This window comes from Rhinoderma darwinii, chromosome 2 (assembly GCF_050947455.1).
Source record: "Rhinoderma darwinii isolate aRhiDar2 chromosome 2, aRhiDar2.hap1, whole genome shotgun sequence".
In the NCBI taxonomy this organism is placed as follows: domain Eukaryota; kingdom Metazoa; phylum Chordata; class Amphibia; order Anura; family Rhinodermatidae; genus Rhinoderma; species Rhinoderma darwinii.
Genome location: NC_134688.1, coordinates 116,498,476 through 116,524,034, shown reverse-complemented (window position 1 = coordinate 116,524,034; position 25,559 = coordinate 116,498,476). Strand labels below are relative to the sequence as shown.

The 25,559-nt window shown below is 42.3% G+C and overlaps 1 protein-coding gene across 2 annotated transcripts in view; it reads right to left on the bottom strand.

Annotated features, from left to right (window-relative positions):
• Positions 1–950: 950 nt before the first annotated feature.
• Positions 951–25,559, bottom strand: part of ARF3 (ARF GTPase 3) — a 46,902-nt gene continuing 22,293 nt past the window's right edge. The window contains exons 2-6 of one of the 2 annotated variants that reach the window (XR_012881383.1): positions 17,594–17,798; positions 10,526–10,636; positions 4,912–5,036; positions 2,222–4,824; positions 951–1,436 (exon numbers count right to left, since the gene is read on the bottom strand). Coding sequence is in view for 1 of the 2 variants with exons in the window: in XM_075852192.1 (XP_075708307.1) it covers positions 4,663–4,824; positions 4,912–5,036; positions 10,526–10,636; positions 17,594–17,741 (546 nt within the window). In the remaining variant the exon portion in view is untranslated. Of the gene's footprint in view, positions 4,825–4,911; positions 5,037–10,525; positions 10,637–17,593; positions 17,799–25,559 lie in introns of both variants that reach the window. The other variant, XM_075852192.1, reaches the window with a different exon arrangement.

The window sequence follows — 25,559 nt, the reverse complement described above, 5'->3', positions numbered from 1 at the left end:
AAATACCTTTCGTTTCCTAACTTTTCATCCAGTTTGAACCTGGAGGACAGTGGTTCTCAGTTTCTGTGGAGAAACCACCACCAAGCTGATGGATTCTCCTCAAGCAGAGTTGCTTTTGTAGGTAGGGTGGTAAGGAAACAGCCAGGCAGAATGCTGAAATCTGTATCTCTTGCAAAAATACACTTTATAGTATAGGGCACATAGGGAAATGTATCTCATGTAATAAGCTCTGAACTGCAACACATGAACAACACCGTAACATGAACAATGGAAAGTGTCTGCCTACTTGGTGGTCATTACAAATTTTTAGCAAAGATGAAAAGAAAAACAGCTAATGAAGAAAAGTCATTTTCTCTGCATTGTAAATAGATTATAAAATCCATTGTTATTCAGATCAACTTTACTTTTTTTTTCCCCTTCACAGTCAAGGACTGACAGAATTAAACAAAGTTCAAAGTTATAATATTGCAATACTTCAGACTAAATGAGATTAGTGTAGAATTGTGAGACGGCGCGCCAGGATTATTATAACAGTAGCAGCGAGTCCAGGTTGGAATCTGTCATTGACATGTAGCTGCGGTATTTTGTCCACATTGCTAATATGAAATATGGAGGATGGCCACCAAGAAACCTGGACAAAATAAAAGAAACAACGCTGTGTTTTGCTTCCAGTGGTTTAATTCTTTTCTTTTTAAACACATACAGCTTACATTCCAAAATATACAAAAAAAAAAAAAAGAGAATAACCAGCTGAAACCATACACCACACAGACCGGAGGTAAAAGAGAAGAGAGTACAGTTGAAAAAGTCTATTGAGGCAACAGCATCAACTCATCAAGTTATGAGAAGGAAAGAAACACGAGAAAAATAACCTGATTACAACCAAACACTATCAATAAATAGCAAATCAACCATCACTGGAGAAAATAAAATGGACCCTTATTTTTAAAAAAAAAAGTGCACTGCATGGTTTGAAAGAGGAGAACGGCAGCTCAGGTTTATTAATCCCACTTCTTCCCAACACAGGGATATAGTCATAAACACCCAAGAGTCTTAAGTAACAGCAGCAACTCAGGGTAACGGATTCATCTTCGGGCAAGTCAATGATGGTACCAGCTAAATTCACTTAAGGGTTAAAGTAAACAGCACTTGTACGATAAAGAGAAACTTATAGAACTACATCTCTTTATTTGATATTTTAGCAAAATACTGCTAGTTTGTCTTCCCTGGTAATGCTGTCACATACCTTTGTGTATCTGCTGGTTCTTAACCAGCCAAACCTTATAGGAGCTGCTTCCCTTTAATACATACATCTCTGTAAGGTCGGGTCCACACGGGTCGGATTTAATCCGACCAAGAATCCGTGAGGAAATCTGCTAGACAAATCTGCACGGAATCATGCGGATTTTGATGCAGTTTTGCCACTGTGGATTTTCCTGTGGAGTATAAAAAAAAATTGGATTTAAAATTTGCATTTGCGTTTTTTGGTACAGATCCGCGGGTAATTAGAAGCAAAATCTGCAACATTGCATTAGTTGTGGATTTCACTACAGAATTCTTCGTCCTTATCGAATTCACTGGGGAGAACCCGCACAAATTTGTGCTCCACAAAAATGGATATGCTGGTGATTTATAAAATCCGCACCGCAGGTTAATTTCCATGCAGAAAGATTTCCAAAGCGTGTGGATGAGATTTATAAAATATCCTCCATTTACCTGCTACTGTAATCCACTGCAGATTTTACCTGCACAAATCCGCAGATAAAATCTTCAGCTTTTCCATTCCCTGTGTACTTCCCCTAAAAAGTCCAGCAATAGTAGCAATAGCCCTTCAATGATGACATGTGTAAAATGTCTAAAAAGAGGTTTACCAGTATTTGGCGTCATTATAATTGGTAGACAAAGCTGAATTTTAGGCTTTCCTCATCAAAAGAGCTGTGGAGTATAGAAAATGTTGTACGGCCCATAGCAACCACATGAAAGGCTAAAAGGACAGCAGCACAAGTTTTTGTTGTTTTCTTATTACGAAATGACACGAGAAAAATAAATATTGGTTTATGCGGGATGCTGCGGCTCTTCTGCCTTTCTTGTAGAATGACTTCCTGAGTCATTCTGAATACTGAATTATGGCACTGTCCCGATCTTAGTTTGGAATTGCCTATAAAAAACTGTTATTGCAACCACCGTAGCTTCTAGGAGTCATTAATTGCATAATCCCTACCTACAAATGGCAGAATTCCAGTGTAGACGTCCTCCTCAGCCCTATCAATAAAATTCAACTGATTACTACTGAGATGTAGTTCGGTGTGGCACCCACAAATTCTTCGCATTCAAAAAAAAACCACTTTGGAAGGGGACCTGTACGCTCTCCTGACAGGTCTGTTTTAGGACAGACTTGTATTTCCCATGAAATAACAATGCTGGAGAAACTTTTCTTAGAACTCTGCGTTGCATCGTTCCTCTGTTATTCCTCCTGGAAATGTATGAATAAATTGACAACTAGGGTGTGCCCCTATTCTGTCATCACTGATTAAAAAGTATTGAAAAGTGTCAGACTCCATAGGGTCACGCCCATTTGACAGGGGGTGTGGTAGTTGTCTATTTATTTACACATTTCCGAAAGGAATAACAAAGAAACGGCGCAACATATAGTTCTAAGTTTAAATTTATAAGGAATGGTTTTATTAGTATTTCCTAAAACAGACATGTCATAAGAGCGGACAGGTCCTCTTTAAGCTTCATTCAAATATAAGCACATGTAAGCATTGGTTAGTCAGCAGATTAGTTTGCCAACGTTAGTAAAGATATGTGGGGGGGGGGGGTTACGATCTTACACTCAAGCTTAGTACAGGTATTAAATGAAATAATCAAGAATGTCATAGTGATGCCCACAGTCTTTGAAAATTCTTAACACTATAGACATGGCATATTTACCAATATTGACCACATTGTGCCTCATGTTTGATGTTCTGTTCCCCCAAATCCTGCAGTAGCAGATGTTCTCTCAGAGAAGACAGGAGATAGGAACACATGAAATAACTTTTTCTCTAGAAAAAAAAAAAAAAAGAACAGCAGCAAGAAATAACAACCGTTTCTGAATCAAATCTCCCATGATGCTGTGCGAAATGCCAAGGGCCAAGAGTTACCCATCCTGGGTCCACAAGAAGTGCAATCTCTCTAAACCTCAAATTTCTTTAGGAAAAGAAAAAGATACGAGGGATGATTTTGGTATCTAACACTACTGTCATTTCAAGAATTCCTATTATTCCATCTGAAAACATTTTGCAGACAGAAAAAGGTCACTTGGAAAATCTGTTTCGAATCTATGATGTAAAGATGAATCACCTTAACACTAAATCCTCGTCTTACTGTTTGCTTCAGCGAGAGTAACAAGCTGCAAAAGTATTAATCTTAAAACCATGAGTGCGATGGTCTGTTTTTTTTCATTTCGCAGAATTATCATGACAAAATATATAAAAATTCCACAAAAAAATATTTAACCACGAATACGTTTGTCAGTGCCGATTATACAAAACCCTTCATTTTATTTAGAGGATTTAATGCAAATAGGATGCTATTGGAATTTCATCAGCTGGATGGACTCCCAGTGATGTAACTGACAGAAGGAGTGTAGATTGCCACAATGACTTCATTGGGAGCCGCTCCAGTCATTATAAATAAGGGTGGTGAAGCTGGAGCACAATGTGCTCATATAACCTCTTATTTCATTACAGCAGGTGTTAAGAAATGAAAAGCACAACCCGCATGCACAGTTCATATACATTGAACTTTCCCACTGGCTCAGGACAGTTGAAAAGGAAATAATACTATGGCTTTTGCAGTCATTTTTCATCACCAGAGTACATGGGATTAGCTAATAGGAATGGGATCTTCATTGCACTACACTTCAAACACAGTAAAGAAGCCAGCTCTTGTGTGTATCTGATATAAATGAAGCACAAGAGCAACGGAATCTGAATTCAGTACCAATCCTGAAAGATTTATGCCAATATAGACCACAGTATACCACACGGAATGAGATCCTAATTAAGTACAGTACAGATTATACAGCCTTGAAATATATGAAATGTTAATAAATAATTGCAGTAATACCAGTCAATCATTTTCGGACCCAAAAGGTAACGTACCCTTTCTTTGAATTAAAGAAAAAAAAAAAAAAAGTTCACTTTGTTGGTGTACTTAGTATTCTTGTATGAAGCACTGAATACAACCTGTCTTAAGAACAAACGCAATAAGCCAAATATATATCTCAATCTTCAGCATAGGGAGCTTCCACAGAACATACAGACACAAAACAGCACAGCTCCCAAATCCTTTTTTTTACCAACCCTGTCTACAGGGGGTAGATTGCTATGGCACGTACTGCCAAATCTCACAAGTCCTCACCCACCCAAAATCTCCAAAGGACAAATAAAGAGCAAGTAAGAGCAGCTGGATGAGTCAGAAGAAACATGGCACCCAATAAAAACACCCCAAACCAAAAACGGCAAAGTAAGCGAGTGCGGAACCAGGAGGGATAGGGTGGTCTGTGTCGGTAGCCAACCCCAACCTGCCCTGGCTGAAGTGGGAATTTTGAATTGAGGGGATGGGGTAGGCATAGTCAGGTGCACGCTGGGGAGGCAGAGGTAGGGCTGGGAATCGTTACTTCTTGTTCTTCAGTTGGTTGGCTAGCCAGTCCAGGCCCTCGTAGAGACCATCTCCACTGGTGGCACAGGTGGACTGAATGTACCAGTTGCGATGACGCAGAGAATGAAGGCCAAGCTTGTCTGTGATTTCTGCAGCATTCATAGCATTGGGAAGGTCCTGTGAAGAGATTATTAGGAAAGTGATGTGATTAGGAACATGCAATGAACATAAATGTCACAATGCACTGAAAATTGCTACACAGACCTGTTTATTTGCAAATACAAGCAGTACAGCATCCCGAAGCTCATCTTCTGCCAACATCCTCATTAACTCCTCACGTGCTTCGTTAACCCGTTCTCGGTCATTACTGTCAACCACAAATATTAACCCTGAAATAATCAGATAAAAAACAAATATATTCATTTTAACTGGTATAATACCAGTCATTAAAGAAGTGCAGTTTTGGTCTTCAAATATACCAGGTAAGCATTTACTGGCTTGCATATAATTTTTAAGGGGGGGTTGTACCAGAATCAAAAACGATCACCTATCCACAGGATGGCCATGTTCACACATAGGGTAAAACACTGCAGAATGTCAGATCGCATTTTGTCTTGGGAAATTCCGCGGCTTTCTTTGCAAGAGCAATTTTCATGCTGCAGATTGAGAATCCGCACGGCTTGTCAGTTTACACACTTTTTTCTTCATATTCTTTCTGCAGCGTGTGGATGGGATTTGTTCAAATCTCATCCACTTTGCTGCAACTGTAATACGCTGTGGAATTGTCACACAGAAGTCCGGACAGAAATTCTGCAGTATAAACGCTACACGTGAACTTAGCCGATAGGTAAGAAATTTCGGATCGCTGGTGACCCCACCGGTGGTTAGAATGGGGGACCCGAACAACCCTGTTCCTCGCTGCTCCATAATATCTATGGGAATGATGGAAACAGCCGAGTACAGAGCTCCATTCAATGTCCTCCTCAATGCAGTCAAGCAGTAAGGAGGAATAGAAGGTGCAAAATCCCCGTTCTAACGATCGGTGGGGCTCCTAGCGATTAAACAATTATCATCTATCTTGTGGATAGGTGATAATTTTTGATTCTGGGAATACCCCTTTAACAACTTAGAGGCTTTTTTTGCTGTTCTAAATAAGGGCATAGATATAATCAGTGACTAGACCTTACCTGTGTTGTCTAATGGGAGTTTAGGGTAGCCTAGGGCCCACCTCCTTTTTGATAACATTGCCAAGCTGGTGCTCTGTCCCTCCCCCATGTTTTACACTGTAACTGTAAGTATAAGCACACGCTCACTAGCATGTTAGTGTACGAAGAACCAATATCCATTATAACATAATGATAATAAACCACATGCAACTACACAACAAGAAAACAAGTACTATTATCAGGTAACTGCCACACATACTGCGGAAAATGAGCCTCAATGAACGAATTTAACTCAAGAATTAAGCCTAGAAAAACATTAAAGTTAAAGACATGGAAATGTCATATATACACTACCGTTCAAATGTTTGGGGTCACCCAGACAATTTTGTGTTTTCCATGAAAACTCACACTTATATTTATCAAATGAGTTGCAAAATGACTAGAAAATATAGTCAAGACATTGACAAGGTTAGAAATAATAATTTTCTCCTTCGAACTTTGCTTTCGTCAAAGAATACTCCATTTGTAGCAATTACCGCATTGCAGACCTTTGGCATTCTAGCTGTTAATTTGCTGAGGTAATCGGGAGAAATTTCACCCCATGCTTCCAGAAGCCCCTCCCACAAGTTGGATTGGCTTGATGGGCACTTCTTGCGTACCATACGGTCAAGCTGCTCTATGGGGTTGAGATCTGGTGACTGCACTGGCCACTCCATTACAGATAGAATACCAGCTGCCTGCTTCTTCCCTAAATAGTTCTTGCATAATTTGGAGGTGTGCTTTGGGTCATTGTCCTGTTGTAGGATGAAATCGGCTCCAATCAAGCGCTGTCCACAGGGTATGGCATGGTGTTGCAAAATGGAGTGATAGCCTTCCTTATTCAAAATCCCTTTTACCTTGTACAAATCTCCCACTTTACCAGCACCAAAGCAACCCCAGACCATCACATTACCTGCACCATGCTTGACAGATGGCGTCAGGCACTCTTCCAGCATCTTTTCAGTTGTTCTGCGTCTCACAAATGTTCTTCTGTGTGATCCAAACACCTCAAACTTCGATTCGTCTGTCCATAACACTTTTTTCCAATCTTCCTCTGTCCAATGTCTGTGTGCTTTTGCCCATATTAATCTTTTCCTTTTATTAGCCAGTCTCAGATATGGCTTTTTCTTTGCCACTCTGCCCTGAAGGCCAGCATCCCGGAGTCGCCTCTTCACTGTAGACGTTGACACTGGCGTTTTGCGGGTACTATTTAATGAAGCTGCCAGTTGAGGACCTGTGAGGCGTCTATTTCTCAAACTAGAGACTCTAATGTACTTGTCTTGTTGCTCAGCTGTGCAGCGGGGCCTCCCACTTCTCTTTCTACTCTGGTTAGAGCCTGTGTGTGCTGTCCTCTGAAGGGAGTAGTACACACCGTTGTAGGAAATCTTCAGTTTCTTGGCAATTTCTCGCATGGAATAGCCTTAATTTCTAAGAACAAGAATAGACTGTCGAGCGTCACATGAAAGCTCTCTTTTTCTAGCCATTTTGAGAGTTTAATCGAACCCACAAATGTAATGCTCCAGATTCTCAACTAGCTCAAAGGAAGGTCAGTTTTATAGCTCCTCTAAACAGCAAAACTGTTTACAGCGGTGATAACATAATTGCACAAGGGTTTTCAAGTGTTTTCTAATCATCCATTAGCCTTCTAACACAGTTAGCAAACACAATGTACCACTAGAACACTGGAGTGATGGTTGCTGGAAATGGGCCTCTATACACCTATGTAGATATTGCATTAAAAACCAGACGTTTGCAGCTAGAATAGTCATTTAGCACATTAACAATGTATAGAGTGTATTTCGGATTAATTTAATGTTATCTTCATTGAAAAAAACTGTGCTTTTCTTTCAAAAATAAGGAAATTTCTAAGTGACCCTAAACTTATATACACACACACACACACACACACACACACACACACACACACACACACACACACATATACACACAGTTAGGTCCAGAATTATTTGGACAGTGACCCAATCTTCATGATTTGGGCTATGCATGCCACCACATTGGATTTGATATGAAGCAACTGAGATGCAATTGAAGTGTAGACTTTCTGGTTTAATTCAAGGGGTTGAACAAAAATATCCTGTGAAACGTTTAGGAATTGCAGCCATTTTTCTACACAGCCTCCTCATTTCAGGGGCTCAAAAGTAATTGGACAAAATAACATTACCATAAATAAAATGTTGTTTTTTTTTAATACTTTGTAGAGAATCCTTTGCAGGCAATGACTGCCTGAAGTCTGGAACCCATGGACATGACCAAACGCTGGGTTTACTCATGTGTGATGCTTTGCCAGGCCTTTACTGCGGCGGTCTTCAGTTGTTGCTTGTTTGTGGGTCTTTCTGCCTTAAGTTTTGTCTTAAGCAAGTGAAATGCAGCTCGATCGGGTTGAGATCTGGAGATTGACTCGGAAATTGCAGAATATTCCATTTCTTTGCCTTAAAAAACTCCTGGGTTGCTTTCGCAGTATGTTTTGGGTCTTTGTCCATCTGTACTGTGAAGTGACGTCCAATGAACTTTGCTGCATTTGGTTGAATCTGAGCAGAAAATAAATCCCTGAACACTTCAGAATTCATCCGGCTGCTTCTGTCTTCAGTCACATCATCAATAACACTAGTGACCCAGTGACTATGGCAGCCGTGCATGCCATCACACTGCCTCCACCATGTTTTACAGAGGATGTGGTGTGCTTTGGATCATGAGCCGTTTCAAGCCTTCTCCATACTTTCTTCCTCCCATCATTCTGGTACAGGTTGATCTTAGTTTCATCTGTCCAAAGAATGCTGTTCCAGAACTGGGCCGGCTTCTTTACATGTTGTTTGGCAAAGTCTAATCTGGCCTTTCTATTTTTGAGGCTGATTAATGGTTTGCACCTTGTGGTGAGCCCTCTGTATTTGCTCTCATGACGTCTTCTCTTTATGGTAGACTTAGATACTGATACATCTGCTTCCAGGAGAGCATTCTTCACTTGGGTAGATGTTGTGAAGGGGTTTTTCTTCACCATTGAAAGGATTCTGCGATCATCCACCACTGTTGTCTTCCCTGGACTTCCAGGCCTTTTGGAGTTCACGAGATCATCATTGCTTTTTTTTTTTTCAAGAATGTATCAAACTATTGATTTGGCCACTCCTAACATTTGTGCTCTCTCTCTCTGATGGATTTCTTCATTTTTTTCAGCCTAACGATGGTCTGTTTCACTTGCATTGAGAGCTCCTTTGACCTCATGTTGTGGGTTCACAGCAGCAGCTTCCAAATGCAAATGCCACACCTGGAATTACCTCCAGAGCTTTTACCTGCTTAATTTATGATGGATTAACGAGGGAATAGCCCATGCAGCCCATTAAATAGCTTTTGAGATAATTGTCCAATTACTTTTGGTCCCATGAAAAAGAGGCAGCTACATATTAAAGAGCTGTAATTCATAAACCCTTCCTCAAATTAGGATGTGAATAGCCTCAAATTAACGATGAGAGTCTGCACTTTAAGCCCATATTGATTATATAACTGTATATATTTAATATGTTTTGGTAAACAGCTAAAATGCCAAAACTTGTGTCACTGTCCAAATAATTATAATTCTGGATCTAACTGTATATCATATATATATATATATATATATATATATATATATATATATATATATAGAGAGAGAGAGAGAGAGAGACAAACAAATGGATCCAGCAGCACCGGTATAGTGTGGGTGCAAGCCCTAGGGAGCAGACCAAGATCCCAATTCTATACAATGCAAAAAATAGGCAGCACTCCATTATTTTTAGGTGAAAAAAAGTGGGTACTTTATTGCCCCATGTGCATTAACGTTTCAGCTCCTTCCCCTGGAGCCTTTCTCAAGCAACTAACATGTGGATATTACAGCATATAAATCATGGTGCCAATCAACAATCCAATAACATTCCAATAAGATAAAAATATGCATGAATATAATCATAAAACAGCAATGTTCAAAACATATCTCATAAATAGGTAAAGTGCAAACATGCCAAGTGTAAATAAGATGGATATCCCAGAGTACATAGCCAGTAGATAGTGTTTACCCTAAAGTATCCAATATAATAAAGTGCAAACATCTGTGTAGTGCATGTGTGCTTATTAAAAGTTATTAAAAATGAAAATCACCTCCTGGAGTCATTTCATCACGGCGCCGCCATTGCGGTGAATACAGAGCACTTTATTTTTTGCACATGGGGCAATAAAGTACCCACTTTTTTTCACCTAAAAATAACGGAGTGCTGCCTATTTTTTGCATTGTATATATATATATATATATATATATATATACACACATATATATATATATATATATATATATATATATATATATACATATATATATATATATATATATATATATATATACATATATATATATATATATATCTGTCTGCTATTCACAAAGGCAGGTATGAAAAAAGAATGCGTACAATCATTTAGGCATGACGTTGTCAGTCATTCTAAACTGGACAAATAATTGAATTTTGTTTCTATGCAATTAGGTGAGCAAGTACTTTGTCGAAACCATGCAGCAAGTTAAGTGCTTTTGGGAGGTGATAAACGTTACATTTTCCAAGGAAAAATATGGGAAATTTAATGGATTCAGACCCTCTAATTAGCCACTTAACAGGCCAGACTACATGAGAGCTCACCCTGAGTGTTCTGGAAATAATGTCTCCACAGTGGTCGGATCTTGTCTTGGCCACCAACGTCCCATACTGTGAAGCTGATGTTCTTGTATTCTACCGTTTCTACATTGAACCCTGTGAAGAATAAAGAATTACAAGTGTTTGATATGATTGGGGTAAAGGCAATTGTAATCATTCATTGAGAGCATAAAATAAATATCATCTGTATTCTGTTTAAGAACATGACTAACAAGTCATCAGGAGAAAAATCCTTAGGGGTGTATTCCCAAGTTAAACATTTATGACATATCTACGGGATATGCTAGAAATGTCTGATAGATGTCGGTCTCAGCTCTGGACCCCAGACCTACATCGAGAACTGGGGTCACCCGACCCCTGCTATACCTGGAGTGGTGGCCGCAGGCAAGGACTAATAGAGAGAGGGATGCTCATGTGTGCGGTTCTCTCCATTCTATTCAATGAGAGTTAGGCTGGGTTCACACGACCTATTTTCAGATGTAAACGAGGCGTATTATGCCTCGTTTTACGTCTGAAAATAGGGCTCCAATACGTCTGCAAACATCTGCCCATTCATTTGAATGGGTTTGCCGACGTACTGTGAAGACAACCTGTCATTTACGCGTCGTCGTTTGACAGCTGTCAAACGACGACGCGTAAAAATACAGCCTTGTCAAAAGAAGTGCAGGACACTTCTTTGGACGTTTTTGGAGCCGTTTTCTCATAGACTCCAATGAAAACCGCTCCAAAAACGGACGTAAAAAACGCTGCGAAAACGCCGCGAAAAACGTGAGTTGCTCAAAAAACGTCTGAAAATCAGGGGCTGTTTTCCCTTGAAAACAGCTCCGTATTTTCAGACGTTTTTGGTCACTACGTGTGCACATACCCTTACGGAAACAGCTGCGAAAGCGAGGCCCGCTCTCCACTAGTCTACGCCTGAAATGGGAAGCTTGCACCCGCCGTATCAAGCGAAGCAGGGGTTGGATGACCACCACATCTATCAGACATTTATGGCATGTCCTGTAGATAAGCCATAAATGTCTAAGTTAGTAATATCCCTTTAATATTTGAGTCAGAGGTTGTTGGGTTGCTGCTTTCAAAAATCAAATGCCAATCGGCTGTCAGTTTGTAGAGGAAGATTATAAATTATGAATATAAAAATGGCAGAACCCTAATGAAGATTCATGAGTAGCCATTTTGATTAAGCGCAGTGACTTCAGGAGAATAACAGTTTGCGCTATATGAAGACAATATCCTTTTCATAGTGCAGAATAGATTCATTATATCATTCTAATATGATTTGTGCAAAAACACAGAAACATTTTGGTGACAGATACACTTTATAGGGGCGCATGTGTTAACCCCTTGCTAACATTTGACATATATTTATGTCATAGCTGGCAAAGGGAAGTATGAAGCGGGCTCACGGGCTGAGCCTGCTCCATACTAAAAGGGTGTAGACTAAACAGCCAACCCTTCACTGCAACGAGCGTTCTATATAAGCCGCTGCTTCTAACCCGTTAGAAAGAGGGGGCGGCCCCCTCTGACAGCCCGTCGCCTCCCCGTTACGTGATTGTGGGGTGCCGATGGTTGTCATGGCAGCTTGGGGGTCTAATGAAGGTCTCCAGGTCTGCCATCTTTGTACTCCTATAAAGCCCAAGAAAAATAATATTGAATGTTCAAAAACCCCCGTGTTCGCATATTCCCCCTAAAGCATTGTAAAAAAAGTTAAACATACATAATTGGTATTGTGGCATCTGTTTGAACTATTACAATTCACCGTTATTTAACCCACATGGTGAACAAACAAAATGGAATAAGGCCTGATTTACACGAGCGTTTGCGTTTTGCGCGCGCAAAAAACGCTGCGTTTTGCGCGCGTTGGTATTGCGCATGCACTGCGTATACGCAGCGTTGTTGCGTTTAAAACGCGCGCACGACTAGCGTTTGCATCGCGCGTAAAAAACGCAGAGGGGATTAATGCGACGCCAGCCTACAAATAGGCCAGCTGGCCCAACCCCTGCTTGCTGGGAGAAGCCTGTTTTGAACCTTATTTCCGCCTTTGCAGAAACCAGTGTGTGTTTCTCCCTTGACGTTGGAATCGCCTTGACACACAACACTTATGCCTTCTCAGTCGCTGGCACGTGTGCTTCTTTTCTGGAGGATCTCACGTCGGTTTGGGGAGCGCCGACCCATGCTGCAGCACCAGACGCCTGTAAGATGTTGCATTTGGGTCCATCCACTTGTGGCCCAACGTACGATAAAAGGCCATTTCCATACCCTGTATGAGGACTTACGACGGCATCCAGAAAAATTTCTAGCCTTCTGCCGCATGTCTGTGGCCACATTTGACCTTCTGCTTGAGCAAACTCGCTCTGGTCTCACCTACAAGAATACCAACATGAGACGCTGCATTTCGGCCGAGGAACGGCTGCTTGTGACCTTGAGGTATGTGTGCAGCTGCTATTACTTAGTAAATGACACTGTCTGCTTCACCAGCCCCCCCCCCCCCCCTAACATGTGTTGTGGCTTTCTTTTTCTTTCTTGTTGTATTCTAGATTTCTGGCCACAGGCAATAGTTATCATTCGATACATTTTGAATTTCTTTTGGGAGTGACCACCATTTCGTTCATTGTCACATCCACCTGTGTCGTGTTGTGGCAGAGGTTAAAGAGCACGGTCATGCCTCAGCCCACGACAGAACAGTGGCTAAGTATTTCAGAGGGATTTCTTAGAGCAAGTGAATTTCCAAATTGCATTGGTGCCCTAGACGGCCGGCAAACACATTCGTGTGAGAAAGCCCCCACGCAGTGGCTCGCAATACTATAACTACAAGCAGTATTTTTCGATGGTATTGTTAGCCTTGGCGGACACTAATTATTGCTTCACTATTGTTGACATTGGCTCGTATGGAAGCTCGGCAGATGCACGCATATTCCGTTCATCAAGAATGGGGAAGCGACTCGTGAATAATCGACTGGCGGTGCCGGAACCTTCCATCCTCCCGGGCTCCAGCGGACCCCCAATCCCGTGTCATCGTGGCGGATGAGGGGTTTGCACTCACAAGGCAAGTCATGCGTCCTTTTGCCAGAAGGGGCTTGGATGACCGTCGGCGCATGTTCAATCTCCGCCTTGGCCGAGCTCGGCGATGTGTGGAATGTGCCTTTGGCATTATGTCGAACAGGTGGCGTGTCTTTCTGACAACAATGCAATTGTCCATGCAGATTGTCACACGTGTTATACAAGCATGTGTCGTTCTGCATAACTTCTGCCGCATTAATGATGCTACCTTTGATGCAGAATATATCCTAACACATGCAGGCACCAGTCACACTGGCCCAGTGATTCCTCCCGGCCGATCTCTCTCTTCCGGCCTTCGAGTGCGGGATACTTTGGCGGCATATTTTGAGTGCCCATCAGGAGCCGCACCGTGGGGGGGTGATGACCTTTGAAGGGTTGTCTGTTGTTTGGCGGCTTCACTCCACACGTCACATGTTACCAGTTATTTCCTTTTTTTGGGGGGTTCGTGTTTGGTCAGGGACTCACAAAACATGAGGACCCTTGACGCGGGTTGCGAGCTTACATCTGTCGGGGTTTGAGCAGGACTTTTGTCAGTTGCCAACTTTCTGTCCGGAGATATAATGTTGTGCGGCCTAAAGTTATGAAAGTCCAATTGCAAGTGTACTTAGTTTGCTTAGGGCTCCATGCCAGCACCTAAACGTTCGCACCGCTTGCAATCCATGTCAAACCCCGATAGATAAACTAAAACCTCATATCACGTGTGTATGCATTGGACCAAAAGGCCAGAAGTGTGTGAGAGTCTAGGCAAAGGAAATGTGTGCCAAACCTTGTGTTGTGTGGTATCAATGAATAACAACACGAAATCCAACCATTTAACCAATACTTTTTTTACTGCTGTGTTTGTCCACAACACAAACATTTGGCATCAAAAGAAAAACACCAACATGGTGTATCTTAAAGAGGCTCTGTCACCAGATTTTGCAACCCCTATCTGCTATTGCAGCAGATAGGCGCTGCAATGTAGATTACAGTAAAGTTTTTATTTTTCAAAAACGAGCATTTTTGGCCAAGTTATGACCATTTTCGTATTTATGCAAATGAGGCTTGCAAAAGTACAACTGGGCGTGTTGAAAAGTAAAAGTACAACTGGGCGTGTATTATGTGCGTACATCGGGGCGTGTTTACTACTTTTACTAGCTGGGCTTTCTGATGAGAAGTATCATCCACTTCTCTTCAGAACGCCCAGCTTCTGGCAGTGCAGATCTGTGACGTCACTCACAGGTCCTGCATCGTGTCGGCACCAGAGGCTACAGATGATTCTGCAGCAGCATCGGCGTTAGCAGGTAAGTCCATGTAGCTACTTACCTGCAAATGCTGATGCTGCTGCAGAATCAACTGTAGCCTCTGGTGCCGACACGATGCAGGACCTGTGAGTGACGTCACAGATCTGCACTGCCAGAAGCTGGGCGTTCTGAAGAGAAGTGGATGATACTTCTCATCAGAAAGCCCAGCTAGTAAAAGTAGTAAACACGCCCCGATGTACGCACATAATACACGCCCAGTTGTACTTTTACTTTTCAACACGCCCAGTTGTACTTTTGCAAGCCTCATTTGCATAAATACGAAAATGGTCATAACTTGGCCAAAAATGCTCGTTTTTTAAAAATAAAAACGTTACTGTAATCTACATTGCAGCGCCTATCTGCTGCAATAGCAGATAGGGGTTGCAAAATCTGGTGACAGAGCCTCTTTAAATACACATCCAACAAACTATAAAGAATGAAACGTTGGCAGGCCTGCACCACACACAACTGTGGCGTCCAAAACTCATGCCACCAACACACTCATAGGTGTTGGTACTGGTGGCCCGGGGAGGAATACGCCTGCATTTCAGCACCACTATGCTGGACCTGGAGCTGGGTAGGTTGTTCCTCGTCAGCATAGTGGTGCTGATGTTGGGGGTGGTATGTTGGCCCAGGGAAGTGGGGAGCCATAGGGCGCATGTACGGATGCGGGCGTGGCATCTGGGGGACAGGGTGGAATGGGCCAGGCAACTGGGGCGTGGTGGCCGGCATGGCTGAACTGCGCCATTGTTCTATGGCCGTGAAGCAGACGTTAGGATTGTAGGGCGGTCTGGAAGCGTCGATCAATGTTACGATCGACGCCTGCAGACGGCCCATACGGTCCATGGGCACCAGCTGTAGGAGGGGAACTATGCTTCGGCCAAACGCGTCATTCCCGTCCTCTTCAGCGGCTCGCCTTAGATACTCCAGGACACGAGTATCTACCTGGGCAGCTGTGGAGGGCTGTGGAGCACGGGCACGGCGAGTGCGGGCACGCACGGGGCGCTCCTCTGCTGGAGAGGCGACGGCCCCTGCAGACTGGCCAGGTGCGGGCTCCTGGGGTGTCGGCTCTGGGCTGGGCGGCAGGACATTGGGAGCAGGAGGTTCTTGCAGAGACTCGCCGACGTCAGTCTCCTCTGCGGTGTCCTCCAAATTGTCGGTGGTTCTAGAAGGAGAAAAAAACGTAAGAACACAATATTGAACAATGCCCACAGCAACACGTTGGCAAACAGGACATGGGCAAACACACATTAGACACATGCAAAGGCATAAACTCTTACTTGAGCATCTCCATGATGTCCTTCAAGAACATCAGCTGCTTGGTATAGATATAGGGTCGCTTGCGAGATGCGCCATCCCCGCTGCGTCCCCTTTCACCCATTTCTCTGCGAAATTGGTCACGGCAGCTCCGCCACCATGTTTTGATATCTTGGACTGTTGGATTTAAAAAACACATAACACGCCATCAGAACTATCACCACTCACTTCTAAATGAAGGGCCCTGCAGTGCCGATGACGTGGGACACGGTGATGCGCCTGCTCCACCAAAGTTCCTCGTGCTAATGCGCAGAATACACATACAGGGCCCCAGGTCTTCTATAGGGATGACAGGCATTGACAGAAAATGCGTGGTACTCACCCAACCGACTGCGGTCCCGGCCACTCTCCCACTCCTGCTCAAAAAGGTTCTGGGCGACCACCTCCCAGGCGTCCTCCTTGGCCGTCCTGTTGTGGTACGCCTCTGAGCGCGTGTCCCAGATTGCAGCATGTTCCTGGACAAAGAGGATGAGGCGCTCTATGTCCATCCCGCGCGGCATGGCAGAAGATGATTTCACAAACAGGAAGCTACCTTGACACAGTCTCCAGGCACTCACTAGGCTTGCCCCCTCGCAGTGGAAACGCAGGCACTTCCTGGTTTGGGTTTGCTTTGTCCAGCTTTATAGACTCTTTTGCATTGACATAACAGCTCTTGCGTGATTTTCGCGAATGCAACGAAGGAGCGTCCGTGTGGCATGCGTTGTTTTCACGCACCCATTGACTTCAATGGGTGCGTGATGCGCGAAAAACGCACGCTTATAGAACATGTCGTGAGTTTTACGCAACGCACTCGCTCTGCGCAAAATTCACGCATCGTCTGCACTGCCCCATAGAGTAATATAGGTGCGTACGACACACGTGAAAAGCACGCGCGTATATTACGCTCGTGTAAATGAGGCCTAAAAGTGATCAAAAAGTTGCATGCACCCCAAAATGTTACCAATTTTAACTAAATCTCGCCCTGCAAAAAATAAGCCCTCACTCCGCTCAATCGACGAAAAAATAAAAAATGATGGCTCTCAGAATGTGGCGACACAAAACAAAATTTATTAACAGTTTGTTTTTTAACAGTTTCCCAGTACATTATATGGTAAAATAAATGGTGGCATGAAAATCTGCAACTTGTCACGCAAAAACCAAGCTGTCATCTGGCTTTATCAACAGAAAAATAAAAAAGTTATGGCTTTTGTAACTTGGGGAGGAAAAAACGAAAATGAAAACGCAAAAAATGGCTGCTGCGGCAAGGGGTTAATAATGCTTTGCCATACAGACATTTGTTTTGAAGTAAAGCTCATTATGACGACAGGGATTTTACTAGTTAGGACACTACATTGCACAATTTTATTATAAGGTGAAGTGCCTTTATTATAACACAGGGTTCTGAGAATTGTACCTATAGTTGGGATTGTGGTCACAATCTCTCCAAGCTTCAGTTTGTATAATATGGTGGTCTTTCCAGCAGCATCAAGTCCCACCATGAGTATTCGCATTTCCTTCTTCCCAATCAGACTTTTGAGCAGGTTTCCAAAGATGTTTCCCATGGTTCTTATGATGATAGTTGTTATCAGGTGAAGTAAACTGGTGGCTTGTGGTTCTTCCTAAAGACACAAAATTTGAAGATAAAACCATAACATCAGAATATAACATTGTCATATGCCGCAGCCACCTCCAGTGATGGACTGCTGCATAAAAGTCAGGGTGTACGATGGGTTCACCCATTGTGGTCGAATCACGGCTTTACAAAACTGTGTTGTTCTTACTGAGTTTTTGCACAAAATTTCAGCAAAATGCGTGATTTAACCACAAATTATGAATACACCCTAAGGCCCCATTCACACGAGCGTGAATCACGTCCGTGTGCTGTGCGTCGAGTCCGCTGCGTGAAAGATACTGCCTGTCCTATATTGGTGCGTTATCACGCACCTACGCGCCCATTGAAGTCAATGGGTGCGTGAAAACCACGCACTGCACACGCATGCGAGTTCGATGTGTGATGTACGCATCAATTCAGTTGAAAAGAACACTGATGCATAACGCCACACACACGGACCCGATTCACATGCGTTTTTCACGTCAATCGGACACGTTCGTGTGCATGAGGCCTAAGGCTGGGTTCACACTGTGCAATTTTAGCATTTTTTTGTTTTTGTAGATAAACTCGCATGTTTCTCAAAGGGAGTTCATCAACCAAAATTAAAAAAACACATGCTAAGGCCTAATTCACATGAGCGTGTTCGGTCCGTAATATACGGTCCGATTGTCGGCCGCATTTCCCGGACTCAACACAGTGCAGGGAGCCGCTCTCTTAGCATCATAGTGATCAATCACGCTAGATGTCACTGCCTCGCTGCGGAATAGATGTCTCGTACTGTAATCATGTTTTCAGTACAGGACAGTAGTTCCGCGGACAGGCAGTGACACGTAGCGTCATAGATAACTATGATGCTAGGAGCTCGGCTCACTGCACTGTGTTCGGTCCGGGAAATCCGGCCGAAATGCGGACCGTATATCACGGACCATACATGCTCGTGTAAATAAGGCCTAAAAACGAGAAGAAAAATAAAGACCAATGTGAACTCAGCCAAATACACCGTGTTCCAAATTATTATGCACATTGGATTTAAGTGTCAAACATTTAATTATTAGTTTTTCAATTAAACTCATGGATGGTATTGTGTCTTAGGGCTCTTTGGATCATTGTAATCAATCTCAGACACCTGTGATAATTAGTTTGCCAGGTGTGCCCAATCAAAGGAAAACTACTTAAGAAGGACGTTCCACATTATTAAGCAGGCCACAGGTTTCAAGAAATATGGGAAAGAAAAAGGATCTCTCTGCTGCTGAAAAGCGTGAAATAGTGCAATACCTTGGACAAGGTATGAAAACATTGGATATTTCAAGAAAACTTAGGCGTGATCATCGTACTGTGAAAAGATTTGTGGCTGATTCAGAGCACAGACAGGTTCTTTCAGATAAAGGCATAATGAGGAAGGTTTCTGCCAGACAAATTAATAGGATTAGGAGAGCAGCTTCTAAAATGCCATTGCAAAGCAGCAAAAAGGTATTTGAAGCCGCTGGTGCCTCTGGAGTCCCGCGAACCTCAAGGTGTAGGATCCTCCAGAGGTTTGCAAGTGTGCATAAAGCTATTATTCAGCCACCCCTAAACAATGCTCAAAAGCAGAAACGGTTGCAGTGGGCTCAGAAATACATGAAGACTAATTTTCAAACCGTGTTGTTTACTGATGAGTGCCGTGCAACCCTGGATGGTCCAGATGGATGGAGTAGTGGATGGTTGGCGAATGGCCACCATGTCCCAACAAGGCTGCGACGTCAGCAAGGAAGTGGCGGAGTCATGTTTTGGGCTGGAATCATGGGGAAAGAGTTGGTAGGACCATTTAAGTTCCCTGACGGTGTGAAAATGACCTCTGCAAAGCACGTAGAGTTTATGACTGACCACTTTCTTCCGTGGTACAAAAAGAAGAAGCGTGCCTTACGTAGCAAAATTATCTTCATGCATGACAATGCACCATCTCATGCTGCAAAGAATACCTCTGTGTCATTGGCTGCTATGGGCATAAAAGGAGAGAAACTCATGGTGTGGCCCCCATGTTCCCCTGACCTCAACCCTATTGAGAACCTTTGGAGCATCCTCAAGCAAAATAAGATATTCATGCAGAAAATGTCCAAATACTCACAAATTCAATGGATGCAAGAATTGTGAAGGTGATATCAAAGAAGGGGTCCTATAACTTGGCCTGCTAAGTTTTTTTGGATTGAAAGAGCTTTTGATTTCTGTAAATATGATCTCCTGATGCTGCAAATTCAACAAATTACCATTTTAGTTCTCTTTACAACCTTTAAAATGTTTTGATCTCTGTTGTGCATAATAATTTGAAACAGTGCATTTTGAGTTTTTTACTTCTAAAAAAAATCTGTTATCATTAGGAGATTTGTTCAATAAAATTCGCATTATACTCCAACGGTTGATGGCTTGAAGATTATACGGACTGTCATTTGCATCGACTATTTAGGAAAATCAGCGAAAAATAACATTTGCATAATAATTTGGAATGCGGTGTAGTGCCTTAATAAAATGATCAGGCCAAAATCATGTGTGTAGGATTTAGGTAAGGGAAGCCAGGACTACTTATTAGTACACACTCATATTTTCCATGGACATGGTCCTTCACTGGGCAAACAAGGAAGGGACATAAAAACTTTCATAAGATATCTGCTCGTCTATGGCCATAGACGCTGTAGACCCACAGTAGACCCACAGTAGCTCTTTAAAGGGTTTGTCTGGTTTAGTAACAATTTTAAAATAAAAGCATAAGGCTATATTCACACGACAGTGACAAAAAATGGCCATTAAAAACTGATCAACTGTCAGTTTTTCATGGCCGTTTTGCATCAGTGTGTCTCCAAATTTTCATCCATTTCCAGTCCGTTTTTAATGGCCGTTTGACATACGTTTTTTATCCGTTTATCATGGCCGTTAAAAAAAACTGATGAATTTCATTTGTCAGGCTTTTTTTGTCCCAACCCCATGAAAACACCCAAAGGAAGGTCATTGTCATGATTGTTTCACAGCCCCCCTGTAGATGATGGCACAGACCCCCGTGGATGATGCCACACAGACCCCCTGTATATGCCACACAGACCCGCAGTAGATTATGCCACACAGCCCCCCTGTAGATGATGCCACACAGCCTCCCTGTATATGATGTCACACAGACCCCCTGTAGGTGATGCCACACAGCCCCCTGTAGATGCCACACACCTCCCTGTATATGATGCCGCACAGCTGCCCTTTAAATAATGCCACACAGCCTCCCTGTATAAGATGCCACACACCTTCCTGTATATGATGCCACACAGACCCGCTGTATATGCCACACAGCCCCTGTGTAGATGATGCCACACAGCCCTGATGTAGATGATGCCACACACACCCTCCCTGTAGGAATTTTCAGGGGCTGTCTCTGTAAATTCTGGATAGTCCCAGAAAATTCACTACAGTTGACCAATATGTACAATGCCCCCTGTACTAGCGCCACACTACCCTTGTAGTGAGCGCAACAATACACTACATTTAACTTTCAGCTGCCCTACATACTCACTGATGCAGCGCCGTCTCTCGTCTTCTTCAGGTGTGGCCTCTCGGCCGCAAGGGATCTGCCAAGGCGGCGCGATGACATCATTGCGTCGCCTTCGCAGAACCTATGAAGACGAGAGAACACATCTGAAGAGGATGGCGCTGCATCGGTGAGTATGTGTCATCGCGCCACCGATAGCCAGCAAGGGAACTAGTAGTTCCCTTTCCAATTCCCATGTCACAGATCAGTTTTTAACGGTTGTTACATGTATTGACAGCCGTTAAAAACTGATCCATTTACTTCTATGGGGGCCATCTGGCCGTGAAAACGGACAAAAATAGGACATGTCCTATTTTTTGACGGCCATTATAAAAATGGCCATGTGAATACACCCACAGAACATCATTGTTCTGAAAACGGCTGTTCTAAGAACGGCCGTTTTTCACTGTCGTGTGAATAAGGCCTTAGGGTCAGTTGACACATTGCGTAAATACTGCGGATGTTCTGCAAAGGAGTTTGTTACGGAAAATCTGCAGCATAATACAGTAGCATCAAAGTGGATAAGATAGAACAAATCTCATCCACACGCTGCGTAAATACAGAGCGGAAAAACTGCTCAGAAATTCACATGCGGTGCTGAATTTTATTACGCAGCATGTCAATTGCATTTGCATAAACACTGCTTATTTTTTTGCGGGTTTTCCCAATTGAATTCTATGGGGAGGTAAAACCTGCAACAAATAGAAGTTGTTGCATTTTTTTGCGGCGTATTTGCAGCTATTCCACCGCAAAAAACGCAATTTGTAAAAAAAAAGAATCTTATCCCTGGAGGAAGAGACAGACTTCTAGTTATGACGTTTCATCCCATGTGACCGCTGCAGCCAATCACAGGCTGTAGCAGCAGTCACATGGGATGACACATCATCCCAGGAGGCCGGCCTGGATGACGTCAGAGGGCCGACCTCCTGGGATGACGCTTCATCCCTTCTGACCACCACTGCAGCCAATCACAGACTGCAGCGGTCTCCTAGGATAAAACGTCATCCTAGGAGGCCAGCCTGCTAGCAGGCCGGCTGAATGCTGCAATCTCCGTAGCGGAAATGCAGGGTGAAAAACATTGGTACAGTTTTCACCCTGAATTCCCTGCGGCGCACAGGGAAAATACGCTGCGTGTTTAGGGTATTCGTAGTTAATGGAGTGGGGTACACTTTTCAGAAACCTCATCTATTAGCCACAAAAAGTGACTACAGTGAGTGATTCCTGCTCTGGAAGACCTGGCACATCCATGCATTACATGGGTAACCCAATAATTTCATGAGTAGCTGAGTAATGCACAATTTTTCCGGTGGTTGCGAACACCATAAATAAATTTGGTGCATTTTACTATGTCTCTTTTTCTGGATACTTTTTAAAACCGTTAAAGAAGGTGGAAAATGTATAGATAAAAAGTATAGATAAAAAGTATAGGTGGAAAAGGTATCTAAAATACACAATAAATTTGGCACACGTTATGTACTCAACTTTTTTTGTGCAATTTGTGACGTATTTCTGGAACATTTTGCTTACTAAATCTCCCCAAATAGAGTTTTACAAAAATTAAAGAAAAAACTCTGGCAGCCACATAGAAAATGAATGGAGCGGTGGCAGAGTATGCACAGTACTGATCCACTTAAATAGGGCACTTGGGGTCTGCTGTTATCACGATTTGTCCCAGCTCATTGGACCCCTACTAATCTGACATATATCACCTGTCCTGTGAATAGTTGATAAATAATGCTTAAGAAAAATCCCTTTAACTGCGTGTCTAAAGAGATCACAATTTGTGTAAATATTTAAACAGTGTGGTCAAACCATGGTTAGGTACAGTGATTACCACAAAGTTTCACAATTTTGTAGTAATAAACCGTGATTTGACCGCACCAACTGAATATATCCTTTTGCATAAAGTTTAGCTGTAGGTTTCCTCCAGACCACCACTCAGAAGCCTCCGGTGCGAGTAGCCTGAGAAATTTCTACATGAAATTAGAGTTTGATGATTCTATGAATTCCCTGAACATTTCTTGCTGTCTATAATGACATTCACACATTGAACGGCTACTAAGCCAGTAACAAAGAGGGCGAAATAATGTGAGCACATATAATGTTCACACTTTGTAATAAACATGCTGTGGAAATGTTGGCACTGTAAAGCACTCTCACAGGCCAGCGGGTGAAGAGGAGGTAGACAAACAACTACATCCTTAGATTCACCAGAACAAATTCCGTCATATAGAGAGTCTCTGCCTCCTCGGTGCCAGCTCTTTGAGAGCCACTCTGAGTGGCAAAGAATTGAAGTGATGATGGAGGTGTTGTTGTTTACATGTGGTTCACCCATACAGATAGCTCCGATGCAGGTATATTATATGAACAAACACTGTACCCCCCTCCTTCCGGAGATCAATGCTTGAGACTATTTAATAAAACGTCTGATAACTAAAAATGTCTTAAACATGACACACAAAGTTAAAAAGGTTAAAGCGTACCTTACTTTTTAGATGACTTTTAGAATATATGTGTGTACATGAGAAATAACACTATTTCTGGCCGTTATACAACTTGTACAGGACAAATTTTAGCAGTTTTCTCCTCTGCAGGCTGTATTGCTGAGTATCCAGCACTGGGGTGACATAGAAATCTCTCAGTATAGGCGGTCATGTGTGTTTACATGAGGAATAACACTATTTCTGGCCATTATATGACTAGTATATGACTTTATTTAGCCGTTTTCCCCTCTGCAGGCTCTCTCTCTAATTCTATGTTTTCTCTGAGCTAGTGGGCAGAGCCTAACTGCTATCATGTCTTCTATACACTGCATACATACTTTTACTCGGGAAGTCAGTTTCTTTATACATTCCTATCAGACTTACATTGAGCGTCTCATAGTAATGCATAGCAAGACTGACTTCAGGCCCACACATAAGACCCTGTATGATTCGGAGTCAGAATCAAATGGTACAAGGGTGGACCAGAATAGAGACGATAATTCACTAATAAAAAGCTTGGTAAGAAAATTGACAGCAGTATTTCTATTACCTCATCTACATCTCCTATGAAGCCCTATTCGGTATTAGAAATCATTTTAGAAATTGGGCTTATAATATTCTAATTTTCTGAGACACTAAATTTTGGATTTTCATTAACTGTTAGACATACTCATCAAGATTAAAATAAAATAAAGCTGGAAATAGATCACTCTGTGTGTAATGAATCTATAGAATACGAGTTTCACTTTTTGAATTGAATTACTGAAATAAATTAAATTTTGATGATATTCTAATTCATTAAGAAGGACTAGTGTATATATATATATATATATATATATATATATATATATATATACATATATACACTACCATTTAAAAGTTTAGGGTCACTTAGAAATTTCCTTATTTTTGCAAGAAAAGCACAGTTTTTTTTCAATGAAGATAACATTAAATTAATCAGAAATACACTCTATACATTGTTAATGTGCTAAATGACTATTCTAGCTGCAAACGTCTGGTTTTTAATGCAATATCTACATAGGTGTATAGAGGCCCATTTCCAGCAATCATCACTCCAGTGTTCTAATAGTACATTGTGTTTGCTAACTGTGTTAGAAGGCTAATGGATGATTAGAAAACACTTGAAAACCCTTGTGCAATTATGTTAGCACCGCTGTAAACAGTTTTGCTGTTTAGAGGAGCTATAAAACTGACCTTCCTTTGAGCTAGTTGAGAATCTGGAGCATTACATTTGTGGGTTCGATTAAACTCTCAAAATGGATAGAAAAAGAGAGCTTTCATGTGAAACTCGACAGTCTATTCTTGTTCTTAGAAATGAAGGCTATTCAATGCGAGAAATTGCCAAGAAACTGAAGATTTCCTACAACGGTGTGTACTACTCCCTTCAGAGGACAGCACAAACAGGCTCTAACCAGAGTAGAAAGAGAAGTGGGAGGCCCCGCTGCACAACTGAGCAACAAGAGAAGTTCATTAGAGTCTCTAGTTTGAGAAATAGACGCCACACAGGTCCTCAACTGGCAGCTTCATTAAATAGTACCCGCAAAACGCCAGTGTCAACATCTACAGTGAAGAGGCGACTCCGGGATGCTGGCCTTCAGGGCAGAGTGGCAAAGAAAAAGCCATATCTGAGACTGGCTAATAAAAAGGAAAAGATTAATATGGGCAAAAGCACACAGACATTGGACAGAGGAAGATTGGAAAAAAGTGTTATGGACAGACG